Raw genomic sequence first — 26,647 nt, 5'->3', positions numbered from 1 at the left:
AGAGCTCAAGTTTTGGTGTGGTGATGTGACACAGGATAAAGAGTTCAGCAGACACACTGGTTAACATGCCAAACATCTATAACAAATCACTGTGGCCTAGCTTTGTTTATTGGGAATCATTTTAGTAACCTGAAGTCACAAATAAGCAGTAAATAACAAAAACTACAGATAAACACAAGTTACACATGCAAATTCCTGTTCACATCTCACATGTGCAGGTACATTAAGAGCACAGTTCTAAAGAGTCTTGACAAAACCAGGTTTTAACAAAAAAAGTGATGTTAAAATGCAGGTATGAAAACTTCCATGTGGAGAATATAAAGATACCTTTGTCCCTTTCAGGACTCCAGTGCTGCTTTTGATATACCAGAGATGTACCACAGCGACAAGATTCAAGTAAAAGCAGGAAGAGCTCGAGGAAATAATACTGGTCAGAGAATGGGCATTTACTTCTCACTAAAAATACACGGAATAGCTGAGAGTCTATCAAGAGCTTAGGAAAAAAAATCACAAAGTGGTAAAGCTGACTAATCACTAATTTTCCTATTTGCTATAGATAACAGCAGTGACATTAAAAGAAACTGCAATTCAACATTTAAAAATGCAACTTACATTTAAAGACTTTTCCGAAGTGAAATGCAATGACAGCCTTACACTCAAAATTAAATAGCTGCTAGGCTCAGACCAAAATACGGAATGTTCTAGATAAAATAAAAATACAGTATTACTTTTCATTTTTTATTCAGAATGTAATTGAAAGACAGTTTCTGAAGCTTCAAAGTAGTAAGTTTCATTTAAACGCAGTTTTCTTCTCATAGATGAGCTTTCCACAAGGGTGCAAGATTTGTTTTCTGCAATAGCTTGAAGTGTCAAAATGAAAAGTTGTTGCTATTCTCACATTAAGAACAAATTGTTGTCATTAACTTAACTGCATATGCTTTTTGCTACAACATTTAACACATGAACAGACCTATAATGCCTACTGTATTTCACTAAAACGAAAAAGAATACAGTATTTCCATCTACTACATACTGCTTTTAAAAAAGATCAACATTAAAAACAAAGCCACGTTTTCCTTACATCCTTCCTTCTTTTTAAGCTTCTTTCTTTTGCCTGTAGTCTTCTGCCATTTTATCCAGAATTTTCTGTTGAAAGAAAGCAGTAATATTGGGAATATATTTAAAGAGTCTCACAGTCACAATATAAAGAACAAAAACATAAATCCAATTTCCAAGTCTAAAATCTGTGAACATTAATTGCAATTGCAAAGGTCATATCTAACAAGGATGCACTTCTCCCTGCCCTGGAGTAGAGCTCTCCTTGGCCAGCCAAGGGAATTCCTTCCCCTTCTGTCATGGACTTGTGACGTGATTGTGCCACTTACCTGGGTGGAACCTGCCCTCTACAGAGGTGGGGACACAATATCTCCCCTCCCTGGAGAAGGGTTAATTTGGAAGTTTAAGGAATTTGGAACCACTGTGATGACATTTGGTAGCAACATCAATTCACCTGTTTAATTTATCCTGCTCTCCAAGCAGAGGAAACTCCCAGCTCCACAAGTGCCACTGTGAAACAGAAGCTGCAATTCCCCCCCGCCCCCAGACTCCCCAACTCCAAACCCCACCACTGTCACAATCACCAATAAGCAGCTCACTGATTATTTCTGCCATGGAAAAAGCAAAGCAAATCATGTTTCATTCAAGTAATAAAGCTCACAAATTGGCATCATTCCCCCCCTTCCCTTTTTACACCAAGGCTTTAATGTCCCATAAGCAGGTACCTCAATGGAAAAAAAAAAAAGAAAAAACACTATGGTGATGGATGAGGTGGATTTTCTTCCTACAAGATCCTGCATGGGAACTGATTTTCTGATCTACTCCTTTACAGTGTTGTTTGGTGACAATTTTTGTGCCATCTGCCTTCCTGGGCCCTCTGTTTATTTAGGGGTTCCCTGTTACTGCAGGAAGGCAAATGTTTGAATTATGAGGTGCCAAAGTCTCCTTCTCTGTGGAGCCTCTGGGGTTTGCTCTCAGCTCAGGGATCAACTGCCCTGAAATGCATTAATGTGACACCGCAGGACTATCAGAATTCCTCTGGGATTGGCCTTTCCTGGAGGTGATGTTTGCAGCTCACAGTATGAGTTTACAGCAGCAGCACTGTCATTCATGCCATGCAATCATGTGATACCTCATCCAGTTAAAAAATGGAAAAAGTGCTCACAAAATCAGAAGTTGCAAAGGTTTTTGTTGTTTTAAACATATAAAAATTTCATCTTAAGCTGTGTTGACTGGTTGAAAACACTCTCAAAGGGACAACTAGAAGGGATCTGGGCTCTCTGTATTTACTCTGCATCGCTACTTCTAAGCCTGGCCTTATTCCAATTGGAGTTCCCTCTTTAATCCAAATTTACAAGATAAAACAATGCTGGAGCCCCTCTTTAAACTGCGTATTCTGTATATTATCTTCACAAGGCAAAGTTTTGGAGAGGTCTACCTAGAGTTAAAAGTTATAGAGTAAGCCAATTTCCACTGCCTGAAAATATTTTTATTCTCAGTCCAGCCTAGTTGAGCTCTATTCCCCAGAAAGAATCAAGCCATTTAAAATGAACAAGTTTTTGCCTTACCTTCAACTTTTGATAATGAGGAAGGCTGCTGCAATGGGTCTTTTTTGCAACATCTTCATTTGTGTAGAACAGGGAACACAATTTGCAATAAAACCCTGTTTTGGGTACCACATAATTCACACCTAGAGGAGTAAACACCACAAAATAAACTAAGAGATCTACTCTACATCATTTCTTTTAATGTCAAATGTCATTTCAGCTAAATCTTAAAACCATAATTCACTTTACATTAAAAGCTGCTTTATCCTTAAAAGTCTCTGGTTTAGTTTAGTCAAGCAGGGGCCTAGTAGTAACTAAATATGTGCAGGCTTTTTTTTTTTTTTTTAAATTTAAAAATCAACCTTTCAGATTTAGGGTCCATTTTATTGGTTCCTTCAAGAAGTCACAATATGTTTTGTGATCAGTTTTGGAGTATTTAATATGATTCTGCACTACGACTGCTGGGCTTTGTGCTAGCAATTGAGTTTGTGTTGCTAAAAGATACCTCTTTCAATTTCTGCCTAAGGAAAGGGTTATGAGAAACACTATGAAAATAAAGAAAAAAGGAAGAAAATACTCGGATTAGGGCAGGAGTGAAGAAGGGGGAGGAGGGAGAAGCCCTAAAATGAAAGGCTATGGGGCAATGTATTGCCAAAAATAAAAGTCAGATGAAATGAGAAATGCTACTGCGATGCACAGAGACATTTTGGAAAAGAAACAGAAAGAGCCTTACCAACAGGCATGTTTGGCTGGTATGGCCCAATCCTAAACTCATCTGGGACAAGAGGCTTTTCCTGGACACTCTTTGTTTCCTGCTCGCCCTGGGGGTCTGTGTTTTCCTGGGCGCTTTTCTCAGTATCCTGTGTTGTTGCAGCATCAGAAGCTTCAACACTTTCAGCCTTGGCATTCTCTTCGCTTTTCGTTCCATTTTCTAATGTTTCACTCTCCTGCTCTGGCTCCTCAATCTTGTCCACCTTGATCTCTGCCAGGCTGTCCTCGCTCTTGCCCGCAGCCTTGGCTGCCAGCCCCGACTTGCGGAGCTTCTGGTGGTCGGAGTCCTCCTCGTCGCCCACCTCGTCCAGGGTGACAAAGCCCTCCATGCTGCGCGGGAAGCCGCCCACGTAGCGCTGCGGGGAGAACAGGCCCTGTCAGCTCAGCCGGGGCGCTCCCCTCACACCCTCCTGAGCTCCACAACAGAATCCTCTCCAAACTCCTCCTAAAGAGCTGCCTCGCTCACTCAAACTGTTACTCGAGGTTTAACCAGCTCTTTTTGTACTCCACTGCCCCACAATCAAGGATTCTCTTTCACAATGTTTGGTTTGTTTTTGGTTTTTTTTTGCATCAGGAGTGGTCACTGTTTCACCGTAGCAACATGATTTCAATTTGAGAACGCAGCCAAAACCACTTAAAATTCTCAAGCTGAAAGTTCTTTTAACATGAGTACCTTAAGTGAAAGTAATTTTGGAGTGCACAAATTTTGTTTCTATTTGAAAGTCCTGTAAGATCCTTGAATTCATGGCCTGAATAGAAGGTAAAACCTTACCAGAACTACTCTGTTCCCAGTCATCTGTAACTAATGGTATGAAAGTTCATTAAAAATAATTAAGTGCTGTTTTCAACCAGCAGAAAGCTTAGAGCATTCACATTAAAACAACCACTAAAACACAAACAAACCCAAACCTAGGAACTACCCAAACTGTGAAGGCCTCTGAAAATCCAGGTTTCATTAGAAGAGGGATTGTCTAAATTTTGAATTTTTGGAAATGTTCCTGCTGATATGGAGATATCACTATTCCACATACTCAACAGCAACTGTGAGCAGGACTGAGGCAGCATTAGCTTTGTGAATGTAGTTTGGGATGAAGCAGTTTGTGAATGAAGTTTGGGTCTGAAGGAGTTTATCATACCCAATGTTCACATACTAATAAGGAACACGAAGAAAACTAGGAAATGCCATTTGCATGGCCATTATCCATGGCAGCACCATTAACCAGGTTCCTGACAAAGATCCTCTGAAACTGAGATCCATGCACATCTAATTCATTAATTAGGAACATACCTTTCTTGCAAAAGAACATTCCAAGTCAACAAATTACTAAAACTTTGCACACTACTCCAGAGAACTGAGTATGATTAACAAAGCAGGTAGGACATAAAACCCACAAGACTGTGGGATGATGTTGTGAGAGAAAGGGAATGCAGAGCAAACAGCCTGTGACTGAAAACACCTTGAAACCAATTCTTTTCTTCCTCCAGTGGGAAAGGGGCCCTGGCTAACTACAGATGTCCCTGCCTGCCTCTCAGTGTAAGGTGTAGCTGTACATCCAGTTCTGCCCAAGCCCAGATTAGCCTCAAGTCCCCAGTACATTATTTTTTGAACATCGTTTCTGGGCTAAAGGGTATCTACAGACAGTTCTCTGAGAAACTTCTCAGGAGAACACAGTTCCTGGCTAAGTATTAGTCAAAGAAAAGGGTGAAGGGAAAAGCAAGCAAATCCCCAGCAAGCAACAAGGGCAGAGGCCCACAAGTTAAAGGCTTCTGTCAAACAGAACCAGGGATTTATAACTGAATCCATGCACAAGTTACATCCAGTGAGATCTTCCATTTTCTTCACAGGGCTTTAACACCTGTTCCTCTACAGACAGGTGTTTTAAAGACCCACCAAAGAAGGTCTGCAACAGAATGTACATAGTGTGCTACCTAAGTTAGACTGGGCTTCCCCCACTCAGCACTTCACTGTGTGAGTTACCTTTTTAAGCTTTTTCTTGGCTGCTGGAGTGGCTGCAACATTCCCCTCAGTTTTTACAGTTGCATCATCAGGTGTGTCCTTTTTTTCCTCAGTAGCCACATCAGCTAAATTGGCAACATCTGCATCCTCTCCTGCTGAGCTGCCACTTTCTAACAGTGCAGCTGCTTCCTCCTCATCCACCAGCAGCTCATCTTCAGACTCCAGGAGTAAACTGGGCTCGTCTTGCTCTGCCTGTTCCCCACTTTTGGCACCTGAAGGCTCAGCAGCATCCTCCTGTTTCTCCTCTTTAACTTTTTCTTCTGCATTGCCACTTTCAGGTTTCTGAGCAGGTTCTGTTTTGGACTTCTTATCACTGGGAGAATCTTTGCTGTCTGGGGAATATGTTCTCTTTCTGTAAAGAACAAAGAACATTGCTGCCTGTAAAACTGGAAAGAGCCCAGAAATTACTAAAAAAAAAGTTCCTATTTCTTTAGACAAGCCTGGAAACTATTGTGTTTCAGTTCAGAAAATGGAAGGCTGAGGGAAAGGAAACCCTGAAGGCCATCATTCTTTAAACATACAAAAGGCTGCTCCAAGGAGAAATCATCCTTACAAGACAGGACAACTGCTTGTGGGCTTAAATTGCAGGAAGACAAGGCTAATTAGGAACTGCAAAGAATTTCCTGATGAGCCTGTGAAGTCATCATTAAAGGAAGAGGGTAGGTAGTGTATTTGAAACAGTTCATCTCTGGGCACAACCACCAACCATTTGATCTCAAAGCTTGCCTGACTCTTTTGTATTGTTTCTATACTCTGAAAAAGGTATTTTCATATTTCTTTTAAACAACATCATGCTTTAACAATGGGAAATTACCTGGTTTTATCCTTTTTCAGCAGTTCAACTCCTTTGTTTGGAATCTAAAATAAAATTTAAAAAATCTGTGAGTCACAGCAGACTATGAGTTACAGAACTGCTGCAGCATGAATTCAGAGCAGCATCCAACCCAGCCAAGTGCTACATCAACCACCAGGAACTCTGCCCATGCCACCCACCAGCCGATCAGTAAACCTTTATTTCATGTCAGACAGGATCTGACCAACCTAGAGATCCCCTGCCTTTATTCACAGTAATTATTCAATACAAAACAAATGGGATATCCTGCTCCAGAAAATTCACATACAATTCCTGGTTTGTTTATGAACCAATAGCATGCAGTACAGGCAGTGGCACGGATCAGTCCTAAGCTGTGCTTTTCTCCCTGTCGTTAGTGGAAAACCTTTAGCAGGACTCCCACCACTTTACCTGTTTATGAATTACTGAACAGGAAATGTCACTTGTAGGCACTAACAAGGAAATCTATTGAAATTATCACTAAGTGCTCATTTTGCTGCACTACCATGTGCAGTAACATTTCTTCATGCTCCACAACAAAGCTAATGTTTCTAGAATACAGCCAGACAGTTCGTGTTTCTCCTACTTTTATTAACACACAACTTTATTATTATCACAGAATATTCTGAATTGGAAGGGGCCCATAAGGATCAAGTCCAGCTCTTCAGTGAATGATTCCAAAAGGCTGAACCCACAACCTTGGCATTATCCAGTACCATGCTCTGGTCAGCCAGGCTCATCTCAGTTTTCTACCTACTGTCCCAGTCTGATGAAGAAACACCTACAATTTCATGAATATTACCCTGGTGTTATGTAAAAAAACCCCTTCAGTCAACCTTTCCTTCCTCCATATGAGCTGAACAGGCAGAGGTGCAGTTCTGATATATTTTAAAGTTTTCACAAACCTTCTTCATTTTCAAAAAGGAAGAAAAAAAGGATTCCATTAGAGAATGTTCAAAGTGGAGTAATTTTAATTAAAATCTACATCATTTACTCTAAAATCTGAATTATAGTAACTGTTTGGGTTTTGTTTAATCTGAAAGGAATATCCTTTAACTCATCCTCATAATACCACACTTGTGCCAAGTAACTGCACTTGAGAAGCCAGAAAACAGTAAAGCCAACTGTTCAATTTTACATGCAACACTGAGTTTTCAATAAGCAATGGCTGCCCTTTGCATCTTCGACTACAGTCAAGAAAGTGGAACCATTCCTTACCCTTAACACCAGTTTCTTGTACTTTTCAGATAAATCCACTTTCACGCATCTGCCTTGGAACCAAAGCGCTTTGTTGGCACAATGCTCAACCATGGCCAAAGCATCTTCTCTGGTCTCCATCTCAATAAAGGCCTGAAAAGATTAAAGCACACATTAAAAAGGACTCTGAAACACACAACACTCTTCCAGGCAAAGTTATTTAACTTAAAACAAAGCATTTCCAAATACTAAAACAAAATCATGAGGTTCAATTACATCCATCCTCACCAAACATTGAACTAAGTGCTCCACAAACCCCAGCTTTTCAATTCAGGACATCTGTCCCAGAGACAGTTCTGAAATTAAACATGCATTTAAATAATCTGCCAAAAAAGTCATCATAACGTAAAATATGATTTAAATAAAAAAGCATCAGGACAATGAGATTCTTATTTAGTGCTTACATACCCGGGAATTTCAGGGGAGCTGTGACACTACCTCAGTATTTTATTTTTGTTTTTTGAGAGAAGCCTAAAACAGAAAGGCAGCAACTGCTGCTCCTCCAGCTTTGTGAGGAGATCCTCTTGGGAACAAACCTAAGGCATGCTAAGGCTGTGTTAAGCAAACACATCTGGGTTGGAGTATCCTTGCCAAAAAACTGAAAGCTGTTTCAGCAGCCAACTTAGACAGCAAAGGGATTTTGTTTTCCAAGTGAAATAAGGTCAGGGAGGACTTCCTACGGGTCATGCAAGAGTCTAGTCATTTTTCACTTCTCAAGTGTGACATTAGGGGATTCAGGCACTCATCTCTTTGAAAAAGCACTGCAACTTCCTATTTTACTCAAGGGAGCAATGAACTGGGACAGTAAAGCTTAAAAAAAATCAGAACTAAATAGTTTAAACTCCTGTATATTTATAGAAATCATGTCCATGCACATCCAAAGTATTTCACTACACAAATGCAATGGTCTGTTTTTAAACCTTTCATTTCCAAGCTAGAAAAATACAGCAGGACTGCTTTTGTTTAGTTTTAAAGAATGAAAAATAAAGAGTAAATAAAAGAAACATGTAACAGTGGAATATATTTGTTCATGTTTTATAGGTAATGGTTTTTCAGCCCTAAAAAAACAGTCTCAAGGCTCCACAAAATCTGCATAATCAGATAATTAAGCCTCCATGCTAAAATACCTTTTTTCTGTTTTTAAAGCAGCTCATACTCCAGGGACATTTCACAAGAAGCTCCAAAGCAAAGCCCCACCTAGACAGACCCTGGGTCATTTCCAAACCTAAGCCAGAGCAGAGAGTCTGCACATGCCCCAGCTGAAGGTGTAATTTCTTCCCAGTTAAAACCCCGTTCAAGTCCTCCCCAGGGGTGTTCCCCTGCAGTCACCTGGCTTTTCATTCTCATGAGGATGTAGTTCTTGATCTTCCCGTAGGGCTCAGCCAGTTTGAGCACAGCATTGTCAGAGTAGCCCGAGTGGGGCAAGTTGCTCAGGTGGATCACACGACCAAGTTCTGGTTTTGGTGGCTCAGTCTTTTGGTCAGGTTTACCCTCAGGTTTCTGAGATTAAAAGGGAAAGACATTTTTAAGATCTATATAAAAAATATACATGGGTGACTGACTCTTGATTAATTTGATGCACTGAAAAGTACAGAAATTAGGAATAACTTAAATGCAGCAGCCTCCTAACACATACTGCCCCAGATTAAAACAAGGTAATGCTAAAAAAAGCAGAAGTGTTTTACCTTTATTCTCTTGTATTTCTGAGACAAGTGGACTCTGACTGGTTTACCAAACACCAGGGCAGGTGTTGTCGAATAATATTCGACTGCAGCCTGGGCATCTTCAGTGGTTGACATTTCAATAAATGCCTGAAATCATACAAAATCAAATTAAGTGCTGCTCTTTCAGGAGTCTACTTTTTTTTCAAATTTTCAAGCGCTTCCATGCTTTCTTTTAAAAGTAAGTGTATCAGAAATGAACTTTTCCTTTTGGTTACATGAACTGACCTGCAGAACTTGGCACGATTTGCAGATACTTTATTTAGGTGCACAAACAGAACTATTTTGTTTGTTTACATTCCACCTAGATTTGGATTCAAAACATTCAATTGCTTCCTGCTTTTCCCTCTTCCATGGTATTGTTTTTTTCACACTTCAAATTAAGACATATTCCATAATACAAACTAAGACCAAGTAAGTTTTCAGGTAGTTTTAAAACGAGAGCAGAATGCGGTGTTGTAAAGAAAGCAATGAACAACCAAGCAGGAGGATTTTTCAATATTTAAGTGAAAATGCCATAGTGCAGCATTTCTGGAAAGCATTTCTCCTTTCCCACATGACCCTGACCACAGATGTGGCTGAGCACGTCCTTTTCCAAAAACAAAGCTCAGACAGTGACAGGGAGCCCACCAGAGACACCAGTCAGCCCCACCAGCAGTGCCCTGGACCCAATCCTACCTCATTAATTTTGTTTAGAATCAGGTGATTTGTGATTATCCCAAAGGGTTCAACGAGCTGAAGCAGCTGATACCTCAGGTTCTTTCCCCTCTGGAAATCCATGATGTGCACAACTCTGCTTGTTTCCTGTTGAACACAAAGCACACACAAGTAGCATGAAAAAACCTGTGCACCAGCAAACCTCAAGTTGGCCAAGGCTCTGCTCTACTGGTGTAACTGTTCGAAGTCTTAACATGTTTTTGTATCTATCCTCACTAGTGACCAAAACGAGATGCATCCAGAAAAGGCGCAGAATTTCTACGGATTTCCAGAGCAAGATGCCAAAGCTGCCTTTCCTGAAGTTCACATCCTGCAGCTTCATCAGAAAGGGAATGTCTAAAGAAGTTCTGTAGAGGATTGGAATAAATATTTTGTAGGGTACTTGACAAAATGAACTTCCAATCTCATGCCAAAGCTTCAGAACTTCCACACAAATTCTACAATCTCACTTCTAAAGACAATCAATTCATTAAAAAAACCGAACAAAACCCACACCTTAAAAAAGCACAGAAAAATTATACAACAAAAATGAGTTAAAAAATCCCCAAATTTCAATACTAACCACTCTGCCCTTCTGCATGTGTCTGGGTCCTTGCATATTTCCATTTCCAGCTCCTTTAAGAAATTAAAAGAATGAACAAGCTTAGTCCAACCTGTGAGACATGTCTCACCACAAGTTCTTAAAAGATATGTCAATACCAGACTGAGATCAAGTTCTAAAAACTAATTGTTTAATTGCACTCTGTAAAGGTTTCTTATTTATTTCAGAGCTCTTGTAACTTGGGGTCCTCATTCCTGCTCCTTCTCTTCACTCTAATATTAGAGAAAGAGCTGCATTTATTGCTGTTCAGGAACAGCAGAGAGTTAAGTACAGTCCACTGGAAAAAAAACCCCCTCCTGTTTAAAATAAAAGGAAACATCTCTGTACACAAAGGATGTGAGATTTCTTTATCTAAGACACTCTTTTTATATAACTGAGGCTTTAGGTTCTAAAACATCATCAATTCCATCACAACACCCATTAAAAACAATCAAACAACAAAAAAACCCAACCACAAACAAAATCCCCTTTCAAATAGTTTGGCCTACAGCTAAATCTGAGATATTTTGAAAAATTAACAGTGCTATTTTAATGTAATTAGGCATGAATGTATCTATCATCTAAAAAGTGTCTAATATACTTGTACTCTGTCAGGATATCCAGGTAAATTAATTAGTTTTGCTCTTTTAGTCATTTCAACTATCTAAAAGGAAGGAAGTAAGAGCATCAGTCAAGAATCTGACTCTTAGCCTCTTTTCCTGAGAGAAAGAAGGCTTGCATCCTATCTTCCCACTTGCTACTCCAATTTATTTCTCAAATTCACTTAAGAATAAAAAAAGGAGGGAAAACATTTAGGACACTGAATTCTTACAAGTTTCACCCAGAAAATTCCACCAACGTGTAGCTACTCAGAAGATACAAAAACCTCCCACATGGAGAAAAAAAAAAAATCCAACATCTACACAAGTAGATTAACCTCAGTTAAAAATCACCAGCCACAGGGAGTTGGCAGCTGGCAGAAAGGTGAAGTGTGGGAACTCAGTACCAGTCTTTAGTCCCTCCTTGGCCAAAGTATTTTAGTTCTAGTGCTGAGAAAAGCATTTTCGTTTGTTGTTTTAAAATGCTGGTAACAAAACAAGAGTTTAAAAAAAAAAAAAGTTCAATCAAAAAACCTAGCAAGAAAATAAGCCTGGTGAAGGTAGGTGCCTTTTGAGGTTACCTCTGGGCCCAACAGGAGGTCCTCCAAGGTGGAATGGAGGTGGTGGTGGTCCCAAAATTCCTGGTGCAGGGTTTGTAGATTGCTGCAGCATAAAGGGATCGCCCCTAGAAAGAGGCAAAACCACTCTGTCATTTTAAACCAATAAACTGTGAAGCTTTCATTCACAATACACCCCAATTTTTGCAGAGCTTCTATGCAGACAGGCTACTTTTACTGCTGCCCTTCAGCTGGAAAACAAAGGGAGGAATCCACCTGAACCAAAGTATGTTTTTTCACATAAAATGTTAGGAACATCCTCTGCTTCAAATAAACAATTATAAATACTTCTAAATTAATTACTACTTACATTCCATGCCCTGAATCACTGTCAGGATTCCATTCTGGGTATCTTAAAAGAAACAAAATTAAAAGAATATGTAAGAAAAATGCGATCTCCTCTAGCTGTGTAACACTTCTCACACAGGCAGTGATACCTGGAGGTGTAACACAGCTGCAGCACAGGCAACACTCCAGGCTCACTGCCAGAGCCAGGAGCAGCACTGACAGAAATGCTGCTCCTCAGGACAAACTCCCTACTCTGTTTGCAGAACTGTTGGGTTTACAACAAAATGTACAAGTTGGTATCAGTAACTATAATTACAACAGATTCCCAGCTGCTAAGTTCCAGCTGTTACATATACATCAGTAGGATTCCTAAGCTATGAAGCTCATTGTCCTGAAGATGCTCCAAGTTGTTTTTATTCCCTACAAGGCACAGTATGTTTTCTAAACCTGCTTTGTGCAACAGTTATTTAGAATCAGGGAACATCTTGAGCTGGAAGGGACCCACAGGGATCATGCAGTCCAACTCCCGGCCCTGCACAGGACACCCAAGAACGCCAGGCTGTGCCTGAGTGCTGTCCCAGGCTGGCTGGCCCAGGCTGAGCCCTCCTCCCCAGTTACTGTACTTCCAGTTCATACATTTCCAGCAGCAGCTGACAGCGGCGGCTGTGAGTCGCTCCATTGATGTGATGGTTCCACTCCTGCAGCAAAGTAAACAAGGCACAATTAGAGCCCCACACGGGAGTGCTGCCCACAAAGTCACGGCCTACAGCGCAGTGTCCTCTCTGCTAAGCTGCACTTTTGCACATCCATAGAGAATGGAATCTGTTTAGTGCTTTGAGGAGACACTGACACTGCCCTACGTCCTCCCTGCTAACCTGGCTGAAAAGGGGTCTGATGGGAATGGGGCTGCTCCTGCCTCAGAGTGCAAAGCTCCCTGGAAAACTCCAGCCCAGGCACAGAGAGCCATGGCAGCCTTTGGAACTGAAGGCTGTTTGTCTTCAGGCATTTGAGAATTTCCTCTACTCTGCTTCATTCCTCAGACTTCTACAGATTAATATGAAGTAAACACTCCAATTTTTAGAACCATAAAGAGGCCAAGAAATTGCACGGAATTCAGAAAGGAAAGACTAAAAGAAATCTAAGTGCATAGCTAGGACAAACTAGAAGTATACAGATGAAATATAAAATACATGACCACTTGAGGGGAATAATAAAGGAAAAAAGCGTATCTAAATCAAGTTGGTACAAAGGAGAAAATGAAATTAAATCAAATCATCCAGGTAAAACTCCTCATGGTTATGGTTTTAGCACTAGAAAGGAATGAGGCATTTCTACTTTTTCTCTGCACTGTTTTAACTACCAAGGGAGTTATTTATTTTAGTGCCTGATCTCTGTGTATTTATATTCTTACAAGTAAGAGCACAAGTCTGTGCTTTATTCACATTTGTGAAGTGTCAGAAGCTTTGGAGTTTTGCTGCTGCACATCTGGGAGCCACAGCCTGACCTTCACTCTGCTCCTCAGGAAGAAAAGGGACCAGCAGAGATAAAGTGTGGAGAGTCATTCAAGAACCTTGGGGCTGAAGGTTTTCTCCAACTGAAGGTTTTTTCTTATCAGCCACATTTTCAACTCTGAACACAAAGTGCAATGGCAACTGCTCTACGTGGCTCTTCTTCATGTCTGTTTCTGCTCAGGACCTACAAAGGATTGTTGCCAAATCCCTCACCTTTCCAGATTTTTGGTCTCTGCCACACTACAGCCATCCTGGATACAATCAGTCATTCCCAAGGCTCACCGTAGTGTTTCCATATGTTAAATGCCTATCCTGCACTTCCTTCAAAGGAGAAAAATCTGGATTTAAAGGATCTCATAAAGCACTACAATAATACTCCATGATGCTCCTGACATGGAGCAAGATGAAGTCATCCCTTTTATGAAGATGTAAAATGAGAGCATCACTTTTTCTTGTTAACTGCAGAAGATGTAAGCTCTGCAACTAAAAATAGGCTGGCAATTAGGATGAAAAACACCCACAAAAAATCTACAAACCATTCAATATGAAGTTTTTACAGTTCAACACTTGCTAACAAGCGTTAGTGTTACACTTTAGAAAATAGTCCTTTAATCCCCAAACCCCTCTAAATTTGAGGGCACAGTCAGTAAAGCCTCAGCGGCTGGTTCTGCCACACATGGGGTGCTTTGAATCTGTCTCAACACAAAACTGATGTAGAAGTTATCTGCAAACTACAGGCAAAGTTCAGGAGATTTAACTCTCATCCAAATGCTTTTAAACTGGCAAAAAAGGGGGATGTGATTGTAACTTCAGATTTTTCTTCTCCCCCAGGGAACAATGGTAGCTCATCTACATGAACTTTTTACACAATTCTTAATCTGGATTCCCTTTGCTGCCTGCACCCATTTGGAAGTGCCCAGGGTTTTGGGGCACCAGGTTATTTGTATTTACAGGAACTCATTAACACAAAGGCCCCAAGTTCAGCGAGAGAAAACCTGAACTAAGTGTTCAAAAACCCAGATTCCCCTTTGGCTGGGTCGATGCAAGCCCTGTTCCTCAGGACACACTGTTCCTCAGAAAACGAGGCCACACTCCAGCACCTAATTTTAGGCAGCCCTCTCCCAGGGCCACAGCCAGGTTCTCCTCTGAGATGTTCAAGTGTTTCACCTCCAAATTCATCTGCTCGGCTTGCATCAGCCTTTGTCTCTGGCAGAGAAACTCTCCCTCCACATCTAACACCTCACTCCCTGATAAAGGGATCAGGATTGACAAAATGCCTGAAGTAACTGGGGCACAATTTACTTCACAGACAGAAAATAAACTTGGTCTTAAAATATACAGACATCAAATTAAAGAAGCAATTAAGAACATCACTAAAATAAAAAAAAGAAACACCAAAAGATTAATCTGCCAATTTAAGTTACACTAAGGATGTTTAACACCTTGCTTGCACTTAAAATATATATGACTTGATCAAACACTTTTTTAAATTGCTGGTATTTTTATTTGGATATGGGGAAAACGAGATTTTGTTACTACAGTAATAAATTTACACAGTCCCAGCTATGAAAAGCATTCCCTTTCTGCTTTCCATAAATTTTGGTTCCAATTAGATTACTTTAAAAGTTATGTTTTACTTGATTTGATTTTCTAGGAGACACAAAATAAGGAATTCTATAATGGCTCGATATGCAAAGCAGAGGAAAGAAGAAGAGAAAGAGAAAAATTCTTGTGGTGACATGATTTCTGAAATCAGAAATAAAGCCCCAACTTGGGTCATAAGAACCAGATGATCCAATCACAAATATTTTATTGCGTACTAGCAGTTTTAAAGTCAAAGTATATTCCTAAAAAAAGTAAGTTTTACATGTTACAGAAGAGGTCAGCCACTTAGGTTATGCTGTTAAAAGAATTTGGTATTTCTCATACCTGGAAAGGTATTTCCATGTGGATATCCTTTCATTACATCTGCACTCCAAAGCACACTAAGAGCCACAAGCTTTTAAAATAAAGAGCTAAAAAGACCCCTACTTACAGGATTACTGGTTGCCATCTTCAAGGGCCTCAGAAGTTAATGTTTTCAATCTAACCAAATGAAGTCCTTTTACAGAACTGAGCATGGCAGCTAAACTGTTAACACTTAAAACTTAGTGAAAATAAACGTCATATACAAGAGACAAGAAACCTCGATTACTGTATTTTATATAAAAAGTAATTAAAGCAACACAAGTTCATAAACTGTCAGATCAGGTGGAGCCATACAGCATGTGCTCTAGAAGTGGTTTGATCCTTTCCTTGCAGGGACAGAATAAATTCTTGTGTTTCAAAAAGATCAGATGTACAGAACAGCACTTTTTGAGAGGTAACTGTAAAGAAATGGTTAGTAACAGCAATTCCACATTGTATCAATTTTACAGTAATAGCACGTATTACGTTTTCAATTGAAGGCCTTCAAGCTAATTAGCCACTAATTGTGACAAGAGGGGCACCGTATTAGCCAATTAAATTGCCTAGTATACTGGAAATCAGCAAGATGAGTACATTGGAAAAGGTGAAAGTGAGAAGGCTCTGAAAACACCATCTGAATCGTGCTGAGTAACCTGCTCCCTTCGCAGAGCTGCACTAGGCGTGGATAACTAAGAGGGAAGTCCCAACATCACCGAACACACCCGAAGATCCACTCTACTCGTGAGCCAAGTAAAGAACACTACTAGGAACACAGAGCAGGATACTGCAACAGCAGACTGATTGCTCGGAGAGTCTACAGGGATAGATGCAACATGTGACAATAAAAAGTGAGTCTGAAGTGTTCTAAGAAAGTTGTGAAAAAAGGAGAAAAATGACGACAAATTTCAGCCATAGTATGAGATAGAGTGTTAAAGTGAAATTAAAAAGGCAAGAATGAGCTAATCTAAAATGTGATTTTTACTTTTGCAAATAAGTTCCAGGGCTCTACATTAACTCTTTCCCTCTGGACAGGGAAAAAGCAGAACTGTGCAAGAACGCATCTTAACTACATATAAATCAGCAATCAAGACAGATGTGGAGGAGAGCTGAAACTAGCTTCCGGAATGGCACAGTAGATACATTGCAAAAAAAATCCCAAACCAACAAAAAATACCAAAACCCACCCCAAAACTGCTTGAATGCCAGATGTTTGTGGTTAAGAGAACATGTAGATGTAAAATATAAACAAGATATCCCAGTAGATGATAGCTGTTTGACTGGAAGTTAAGCAATCTGGGCAAATAAAATACATTAATGTAAAGCCCTGGTTCACAATGTTTGTCAACAATTACCTTGCAAATAAACCAAGTGCCTTTTTCACTCTCAAACCAACTTTCAGATCATTTCAAAAGCAACCAGGCCATAGAAATAATTAAAGAAATAGGTAAAAACAGAACAGATACTACAACGTAAAGGAAAATAGAAGTATCTGGTGCGTAACTCACCTTATTAGAATGAACTGGCATATCACATATAGAGCACAGATGGGGATAACCCTTCGGTAAGAATCCATGGAAGTCTTCAATATTGCTATTTGGAGGAGCACCTCTCTTTTTCTCAAAGAGAGATCTCTCGGGACCAGGACCACGACCCATTCTGTCATACTCACTGTCAAATTTATGATAGTTATGCGAAGTCTCACCATAAAAAGATTCATCCCTACACCTTTCTCCATCTCTCAATCTGTCATCTTCATAATCCATTCTGTCATAATAACCAGATTCTTGAGAACGACTTCCATGGTCATAGTCAACCACTGGGTTGAGACTAGGACCACGATCATCAAAGCTATCTCTTCTAAAATGCCTTTTTTCTTCCCAATCATCCCTAGGTACTCTGTATGGTGGTTCCCGTGTGGATGATCTGCCATCTCTACCATAACCTTCTTCAGCTCTCCTCCTTTTAAGTTGTAGAAGGATCTGAGGCAAGTTTTCAGGAGTGATCTTGTCCTCGGGATAGCGACTCAGTTCATCTAAGTCTCTAGCAGACAGACCAAAGCTGGCCAAAATGTTTGTGGCCTGGTCTGCATCTCCACGGTGCTGAGAAGACAAAGGGAGCGGACCTCTACTTCCAATGTTAAATATAGACTGCAAATTATGGGAAGAGGTACTACCAGAAGACAGTGCACTATGAGATCCTTGTTGGTTCAATGAAGAACTCATTCCAAGATTCATTAAGCTAGCAAGGCGTGCAGTACCCTGGTTCATCCTTCCAAGAGATGCTGGCATATTTAAAGACTGGGTAGCAGCAGCAAGAAGGCCTATTCCTGCAGAGAGGTCACGCCCATGACCTTGTGAATCCCTACTCAGAGATGACTGCTGGAATGACTTGGACATTGTAGAACTACAGCTCGTCTACTTTACGGATCAAAAAAAATCCTTTTTGTTTTAGGTTTTTTTTTAAGATGGCTGCAAAGAGAGCTCACACTAGAAAGCTAGGCAAACTTCACTTCAAAAACGGTAACGCCAAGAAAGAGGATCAATAATGACTGCAGATCTTCTTCAAGCTGAGAAACACCAGACAATTCTGTAGAAAAACAAGCAGTTTTAGTCATAAATCCCTTTAAACAGATGCAGTTTTAAACTTATGCATCATGTTGATCTAAAAAACATTAAAGATCTCAATCTTACAAGGCTTTTATCACATAACAGATTCAAGAGGTACCCAGAACCTACATATATTATTGCAGATAAAAATACAGTAGTGTTTCCTACACATACTACTCTTCCACAAAAAGCTACTTTCACACTGAAGGAAAGTGAATTTCAGAAGTTTGCGATGTCTGAGAGCATCTATAGAGTTTACTGACATGTAAGCCATGATCTCTGGTTAGTGGCTTTGTTCATACCCTACATTACTGTACTGTGTGTGTGAGAAGAACACAAAAAACTTAGGCCCATAGAATCCAAGATGACTTTGGCATGTAACACATATTTGAAAATGAAACCTGTACCACCACAGAACAGGACGAAAGGAAGTTAAAAGTAACTGAAGTTTGGGCAAAAAGTTTCTGCTATAAGATCTGTAAATAAGACCAAACATAATATTCAGTCTTTATGCAGTAAAATTCCAATTACTGATGTGAAGATAGATGCGAACAAGAAAAACAAGTTTTACATTTTGCAGGAAGTAAACAAGACCTCTTGTTCCAATTGCAGTTACACTGCTAACAGCATTTCCGAAGGGATTCTTGACTCTGTTACATGGCAGCTGTGACATCAGCCTGGACTCTCAGACCTCAAACTACACAAGGTCAGGCTTAGTGTTGGGATGGGAGACCCAAGGAAAACCCTGCTCCCGCAGGAAGAGACCCCAGTGAGTCAGGAGATGGCACCACATCCCAGCAGCACTGCCCGCCTGGGGCTGGCACTGACACCAGGATCACCTGTGGGAGTTAAAGATCCTAAAACACTGCTCACAAGAGAGAGGTGACTGTTTAGTGTCCCACTAAAATACCAACCTAGCACTCAAATATTTGGTTCAACTGCGTTTACACGAAGTTTTAACTAAACAGTCTATCAATATCCATGGCATGCTGCAATGAATATACTTCATAAAATGTTCTTTTAGGGCAGAGCAGAAATAACTGTAATACATTTCCCCGTCCTCCTCCAGCCTTGGGACAGACACATGAAGTTTAAAGCAATTCAACACATGAAAATATTCCAGCAGGAATAATCTGATCTTGGGTCCCCGATGCCGCAAAGCCCTTTCCAGTGTGGGCAGAGCAGTTCTGCTTCTCCAGCACTGCCACTGAGGAGCACAGCAAACACAGAAACACTTGGAAAAGAAACAGGCACAGACTGCACAGCTGCAAATGAAGTCAGCTCCCAAGAGAACAGGTACGTCTGGGGAGGAATGGAAAGCACAAAATGAAAGCCAGGACTTTCCTCGAAGAGACCAGCTCTGCAGAAGGCAAGGGCTCTTGTACTGGAAACAGAAGGAAAAAGGTCAAGGTTAGAGGTCTCTATCCCCACTGCCTGCTCAATCCACAGCCTGTTCCAACAGTGCACAAAGCTGAAAACCACTTGGGTTTTCTTTCTCAGTAGCAGCATGTTACAAAATTATGCATTTATGTAAAAAAATGGATTCCCTGAAAAATACACAAAATACACATAACTCACACAACTCCACCTTTGCAAAGTAAATCCTTTATACAATTTGCTACACACTGCTAACAATGCACCTAAACTCATTTCAGCTACGATTCACATAAGCTGGAGTCACTTAAAGAAAGCTTAACTGTGACAATTGTTAAGAGTAAGAGATAGAGAAACATGGGAATGAAAATAAGTTTGAAAGTTCTGAGGCAGAAGACAGAAAAACACTGCAGAAAGCTTCAGAGGAAAACAGTAACAGAAGAACACAGGGGGAGCATACCAGGCAAATTCTAAGGGAGATGTCCCAGAAAAAGGGGCTACACTAGAGGACACCCGAACAGAAAGCATTGAAGAACTATATTGTAAAAATCAAGACTCTTTTGAGTTCAGAGAGGAACTCTAATATTCACCTGGGTACCATGCTTTTATCTTACGTTCATTCAGTATTCTTCAAAGCACTTTTGTGACAATTTTACAAGTTAATCCTTACTCCTTCCATTTGCACACCTAAATTTCCTCCTAGTTCATTCACACACTTTCAGAAGGGTTTGAAGCTGAACTTACTAGATTCTTCATAAAATCAGGTATTCCAGAGGCCTTTCTGAGCCTGACCCTGCAGTGATTCCACAGATACCCCTGTGGTCAGGACAGGCTTGCTGTGTCCTGCTGTTAGTGCAAGGACCCACACTATTCAAGTTTTCACTAAATCAGGAAAGTTCTCCACTTTTCAAAAACACCCTTTATCTGAACAAATGCTCCCTAATCCTCTTGTCATAGCTGTCAACTGGTAGCTCATTGTGTGCTGCTGCAGAGATTAGCAGGAAACAAACCCCACAGCACCCCGGCCTGGTAGGACCAGGGCTGCAGGACCCACACCAGAGCTTTACAGAGCCACACCCAGCTCCCGCAGCTGCAAACACCCAGGGAAGAGGCACAGGGAAAAATGAAAATAGGAAAGATGGGAGAAAAACCAAGACAAAGACACAGGGAGGGACAATCTTATGGAAAAGCATGAAGGGGGACAGTAAGACAAGTGTGTGATGAAGACACAGCACATGTGGGCACTTGGTGCTAGTCAGGAAATGCCCTACACCCAATCAGGTATTGAGTACTTAAACTACCAACTTTGAATGTCCTCAAAAAACCACTTATAATCACAACACTGATATTGCAATGGCTGCTGCACTCCACTCCTAACCAAGGCCATCCTTTAAGACAACAGAAAGAGGTGGGGGAAGAGCCCTACCCTCACACCGAAGGATGTTTAACTTCCACAGGGTCAGGTTTAACGTGATCCTAAGGCAGCACTGCCCGTGCTGATGATTCCATGCCAGTATCTGCTAGAGACAGGTTCCCTGTCAGGGTCAGCTTTGAGAGAGGGTGCCATCACCTGAGTCACAGCAACAAGAGGGGCAGGACTGAACAGAGCTGCCCCCAGAGCCAGACATGAGTTAGTTGAAAGTGTTATGCTAATTGTTCTCCATGTAATTTCAGCTACGCTGGGAACAGACAGGATTTCAGATATACCTTTTTTAAAGATCTGTGGACAGAAATTTGGCCATATTAAGATTTGAAAGTACATATCAAGCAATCTTGAAATAAGTTGAAAGTCAAAATGTTATTAGATTTCCAGACAAAAGCAGACAATGAAAATAATTTGTATCTACAAGTTGCAAAAGAGTTTTCCATAAAGGTAGACAACAAAAATAAGGAATTTGAATCCTACAGAGTACACTGTTACCAGAGCCCAAAATGAGGCTGATTTTCAAACACCTATAGAAGGTTTTTCTCTTAGTGTAAAATTGAACATATCTTTTCAATAAAGCTTACAGAACTCTTGCTCCAATATTAAGTTTGACCTGAGAAGTTTGATTCAGTGAATTCTTGGAATATGTTGACCATGCTGAACGCAATAACCTCAGTTTGTCACCTTTTAGGGTGACACCACAAATAGGCTGAAAATTAAGTCCCCAGCTCCCTCTTCCTTCTGCCACTCAGGGGGTTTAAACCTATGCATAATTACTATAATTTTAATGTTTATCTTGTTCTTAGAACAGCTCATTTTTTACCCATTCCTCTTCCACTATTTACAGAAAAAAGTCTTAAAAATGAAAAATAACTGTTCTCACTTTCTAGTCAGTTTCACTTTCACTTAAAACCACCTTGGATTAGAACAAGTCAATTCAGTTATGGTAAAAACATGAAATTATCTACCAGCTGAAAAGCACACCCTCATTTTCTAAGAACACAATGCTTTTGCAGACTGTAAATCCTTGGGAAAAAAGTATCATAGAAGTTTTTGGAAGTTTGCTCTTTGGATAAATATCTATAGGTCTTCCTCCTCCTCCTCCTCTCTTACACATGGTACTTGATGTGGCAATCCTTTCTGCCATGGGAGAATTCTTCTGCTTCTTGGAAAAAATCGCTTCAGCACATCATGGAGAAAGGGTTATTGAGGAAAAGATCTGGAATTTGGACAGGCAGCCCCCCATGCTGCTCTGAGAATTAATGGTAGCAAAACCAAAAACTTGCAAGGAAATTAGAAGCAGATGTTATCTAGCTGCTGAATGACCAAGTATAATGGATTTCAAATTCAAGGGATTAACTTTTGGACAATACAGAAAAGGCATAGGAGGAATTGCCTAGCAGCTTTAAAGAAATGCAGATTTCAGCTCCCAATACTTAGAGAGGTTATTTAATATTGCTGTTTCACAGGAAAGAAAAGCACTGGTCTTGTTCAAGCCACCTCCAAGGTCACATCCTCAGAAACTTCAGGAGCACCTGGCACACTGGACTCACACTTTTTCTGGGCACAGATTAACCAGTCTGTGTCAGGCACAACAACTGGATGAGTTTCAGTTCTTAGGATTATGTTTAGCTTCATCCCAGGGACTTCCTTGATCAGAGGAGCACAAAACAATCTGAGAGCTGAAGTGACTGTAACAGAGAAGAGTGAAGTGTGACATTTGAACGGGCATATTTACAAATGGGGAATTAAAATGGCCCATTTTAATTAGCAATCAAGAATCTTAAAAGGACTTAAAGTTTTCAACATCTCAATACAAAAAGGAACATAAAAGAGGCTTGTTTCCTATTTCTGCTCATTATATAATTTAATATATTCAACCAGCCATCTTTTATAAGAGGTTCATTTAAGAAGTGCATTTATTCCTTTACAGAAACAGAAATGGGGAAAAAAACAAGATTTAAGGAACAGTAGAGAAAAAAGGCAAAACTCACGTACTTTTGGAAAAGGAAAGAAGCAACATCCAGAAACGACAGGTAACTGCTGTCACTGTGGTGACCACACCACAAACACCTCTATGGCTTCCAGCCATTCCCTTCTACTCCTTTCAATCCTACTGAGACCTTCAGAGACACCACTCTCCAGTAAGACAGACGCACACAGGTTCCTGCAGCTCCCAAAAGCTCCAGAAGCCACCAACAGAGGGGCTCTGCCAAAACCAGAGTCTCTGTGGAATTTCATTGGGCAGCTCTAGTAACCCAACTGTGTCCCCATGCACAACAGGGACACAATCCCCCTTCATTCCCAGCACGTGTGGGGACCAACAGCTGCTCAGACACCAAAATACTGACACCAACCCCGGAACAAATCACGACAATTTGATAAACAGGTCATACAAAAAGTAGGCCAAAAACACACACCAAATTTTACCATTAAAAAAGAAAAAAACAAAGCCCCCACACAGAACAGTTCTGTGTTCTGATCTGTTAAACCGAAGTTTCGTCTGCCTCCAGGCATTTCCAGGGCTGGGATAAAATCTTGTTCTTTTCCAGCTGAAATCCTGCTTGAAGTTGCAAGAAGTGTTCTAGCTGCAGAGAATAATCAAGAAACTGTTTCACTGGTTCAGTGCTCAAAATAAAAACCCTTTTGTTGAAATTATGACTGCATAATATGGTACTTAAACACTCACAAACTAAATTAGTTCAAAAATATGGTGAAGTATTTGTTTTTGTTTTCAAGACTTGTTGATTCAGAAAGCTGATGAAGAAAGGAAGCAGCACTGAGGCTACAAAAAACCACTCATAAATTAACAAACTGAATGGAAATAATTTCATTGCAGCTCTGCTTGCAACAGCTTCTCCCTAGATTTGCTGAGCCACCCAGAAGCCTGTCAAGCATTACAAAATACCTTCGTATTCACCAAATCGCTCAGCAGAGACACGCAAGCCGCACCAAAGGGTAGCACACAGCTTTTGCTCATTTCTCACCAAATTAATGAGTGCTTTTATTCAAGTGCAGTCCTGAATAAACTAAGTTGCTATAGCGTTAACAGCTGTGTGAAACTTCAGTCTGGAGCCCCAACCACTCACTCTTCTCCCCCCCCTCCTTAATTGATTTTCAGTTTTTATCTCTAGGAACATAAATATACAAATTTAAGGACACATTTGGAAATTTCTCTGGAGTTCTTTTCCCATCATTTAGTTGCAGGATGTATGGAACACCAAGTGCACAATGCAGAAGTACAAACACTGACTTATCACTTCACAAACACGGCCAAGGCCTGAGTGCCAGTATCCTCACTCAGAATTCAGTAAGGAATCATTTTGGGAAGTTTTTTTGATAAAAGTCAAGACAAAAGTTCACTAATTTCTCGGAACTACAGTAAAAATGTAGGTTCCACTACAGATTACAAAAATAATTTACCATTTTAGCACATCGAAAACTTAAAATAATAACATGTTTCAAAATACGAGAATATTAAATCACTGGATCAATAGATTCTTTGTAAAGAAGCTTCTGAAAATGCACCCTTTTCTTCTCCCCATGAAAACTACACAGACTGCTTTAAGAAACTGTCATTTTCGACCAGAGCTGCTCCCTACCTATCGGACTGCAGGAAGTCAGGACCACCTACAGTTCAAAAACCTGAAGAATTTAAGGCTGAGTAAAAAGAATAAAGATCGCTGAGCAGTTTGAACCACTATTAGATACTTTTTTCCCCAAGGTCTGCATTGTGGAAAGAAAAACAGCCACGCATTTTGGAATCTGAGGGATGGTTCAGCTTTCTTTCAACAGTAAATGGCTCATTTATCATTGAACAAAGCAGTTTTACAGGCCCCCAGAAAGTTCTTTTCAACTTCTTCTTGTTTTCAGAATAGGTGAACTTTGTATCTCATTACTCTGACTCTGGAAGCAGAGTGTGTACGTTAAAGAAACGCAACATTATCAATCCACCACCGAAAGGAAAAAAAACAGCCCCGCAGCTTGATTTGTAAGCACAGCCTGAATTATATGAAAGTGAAACTGAGTAGAAAGAGGAGTCAAACGGCTGCCTGCACTGTCAGGACTCTTGTTACTCAATTCATTAATTCTTAAGGCCAGATGGGCATCAATACCAGCAGTTTTGGACTCTAACGGCCGTCAGAGAGTTAAGGAAGGCGGGAGGAACGAGGCCGCCTGCGAAGCCCCGGCTGGCGCAGGGCCCAGGGGAGAGCCCCAGGCCGCAGGAAGCGCGCTGGAGCTCGGTCACCACTGCAGAGCCGAGGGGCCGAGCGGGAGCCGCTGTCCCCGGGCCCGGCGGCGGGGGGTGGGTCGGGGCTTTGTTCGGGCCCGGCGCGCCCGCAGTTCCGGCTGGCGGCGGGCGGGGGCGCCCCGGGGCCCGCGGCACCGGCCGGGCCGGGCCTGCGCGTGACCGCCGCTCGCCGGCCCGCGCCGCGCGCTCCCGCCTCGCCCCCCACCCCTCACGGCGGGGCGGCCGCCAACGGACCCCGAGATGGCGGCGGGCCGGGGTCGCGGCGCCGCTCCTACCTGCGGTCCGGCGGGGACGGAGCGCGGCGGCGGCGCCTCCCGCTCGGTGCGGCGCCAGCGGCGGGGGAAGGGGACGGACGGACGGCGGGACCGAGGGAGGGAGAGAGGGACTGAGGCGGCTGCGCGAGTCCCGCGCGCGCCTCACCGCGCTCGCGAGAGCACGCCCGCCCGCTGCCTGCCCGCTCACGTGCCCGACGGCGGCCGCCCCGCTGGGCTTCGGTATCGCCGGTGAGTCCGCGCCGCTCCCGCCGCTGGCCGGGACCGCGCGCCCCGCCCGCCCTGAGGGATGTGGGGTGTGGGATGGGGACGGGGAGGAGGCGCCGCCGGCACGGCTCTCGCGAGAGGTGGGGGCCGCTCACCCTGCTCTCGCGAGAGCGTCGCTGCACCGCGCGCCGCCAGCCTGCCGCCCGCGCCCCGCTCATTGTCCGCGCTCCCGCGGGGCAGCATGGGAAGGCGCGGGGGGTGGGGCACGGCGGCGGCCACGCCCTCCGGCGGGAGGAGTGCGCGGCCCGGGGCTGCGGGTTCGCGGCTCCCCTCAGCCGCTTCCGGGGAGCGGCATCCCCGGCAGCGCCGCTGCGAGGCGTGCCCGGGGTATCCAGGGTATTCGAGATATCCGGAATATCCTCTGGTCCTCACGCTGTTCTCTGTGTCCCAGGCACGCTCATGGGTACCCGGCCCCGCCCAGCTATGGCCGCTCTCCTCAGCACAACGCAAGGTGTCACCATCGCTAAAATATTCGAAACTCTGGGGCCTCGCTGGCTGTGAGGCTCGTTAGAAGATTCTGGTAAAAAGGCCCTGCAGCCGATGTGCGAGGCTGCGCTGTTCCTCTGATCCAACATTGCCACCTTGTGGTGGATGAGGAGAGGTCCCTGTGCCGCTGCCCTCCTGAGATCCCTGAGTTGTGACCAAAGTATTCGTACAACCCCTCAAGTATTTCTTTTGTGGTCAACGTCTTTCTTTCCTATTTAATTTTGTGGGTAAAGAGCCGGTCTTTCCATAGCCTGGAAACCGCTGAGTTCCAGCAGCTTTACAAAGGTGAGGGTGTGTACGTGAATGCAGGGAAAGCTCCAAGGGAAAGGAAAAATCTGTCTCTTCGATTCATCACAGGCTGATTTTTCTGTAAGTGGCTGGAGAGCACAATGAAACAATAACACCTAAGCTATTTTTGAAAAATGGAAGTGGTACAATATGTGTGTTTAAATAATATGGAAATGCTCAGAGAACAATCACAAGAAATCCAGCTCTTAACAAGCT

The 26,647-nt window shown here is 42.1% G+C and overlaps 1 protein-coding gene across 4 annotated transcripts; it reads right to left on the bottom strand.

Moving 5' to 3' along the window:
- Window positions 1-86: 86 nt before the first annotated feature.
- Window positions 87-26,021, bottom strand: MATR3 (matrin 3). Of its 4 annotated transcripts, none has more exons than XM_063413759.1 (15): window positions 25,753-25,876; window positions 16,966-18,046; window positions 12,639-12,700; window positions 12,025-12,066; window positions 11,679-11,782; window positions 10,481-10,533; window positions 9,880-10,005; window positions 9,166-9,291; window positions 8,810-8,980; window positions 7,442-7,573; window positions 6,206-6,249; window positions 5,353-5,743; window positions 3,337-3,730; window positions 2,625-2,746; window positions 87-1,146 (listed from the first exon to the last, which is right to left on the bottom strand). In XM_063413759.1, exons 2-15 carry the CDS (start codon window positions 17,854-17,856, stop codon window positions 1,096-1,098), a joined length of 2,709 nt encoding a protein of 902 aa, XP_063269829.1. In that variant the 5' UTR covers window positions 17,857-18,046; window positions 25,753-25,876; the 3' UTR covers window positions 87-1,095. The 4 variants fall into 4 exon arrangements, with proteins under 4 accessions (XP_063269829.1, XP_063269830.1, XP_063269832.1 ...); XM_063413760.1 differs by lacking the exon at window positions 25,753-25,876 and adding an exon at window positions 25,394-25,713; XM_063413762.1 differs by lacking the exon at window positions 16,966-18,046 and having other exon boundaries at window positions 25,753-26,021.
- Window positions 26,022-26,647: the final 626 nt, after the last annotated feature.

The sequence above is a fragment of the Prinia subflava genome, chromosome 16 (assembly GCF_021018805.1).
Source record: "Prinia subflava isolate CZ2003 ecotype Zambia chromosome 16, Cam_Psub_1.2, whole genome shotgun sequence".
Classification (NCBI taxonomy): domain Eukaryota; kingdom Metazoa; phylum Chordata; class Aves; order Passeriformes; family Cisticolidae; genus Prinia; species Prinia subflava.
This window is presented reverse-complemented; position numbering and strand designations above follow the sequence as displayed.

Bases quoted from the DNA above. Each gene is read 5' to 3' on its own strand.
- MATR3 (XM_063413759.1), bottom strand. From the start codon at position 17,856: ATGTCCAAGTCATTCCAGCAGTCATCTCTGAGTAGGGATTCACAAGGT. The intron at 10,006-10,480 runs GTTAGTATTGAA...TGTGTTCAACAG, and splicing joins ACATGCAGAAGGGCAGAGTG to GAAACAAGCAGAGTTGTGCA. The intron at 3,731-5,352 runs GTAACTCACACA...TTCTCCCCGCAG, and splicing joins CCAAGAAAAAGCTTAAAAAG to CGCTACGTGGGCGGCTTCCC.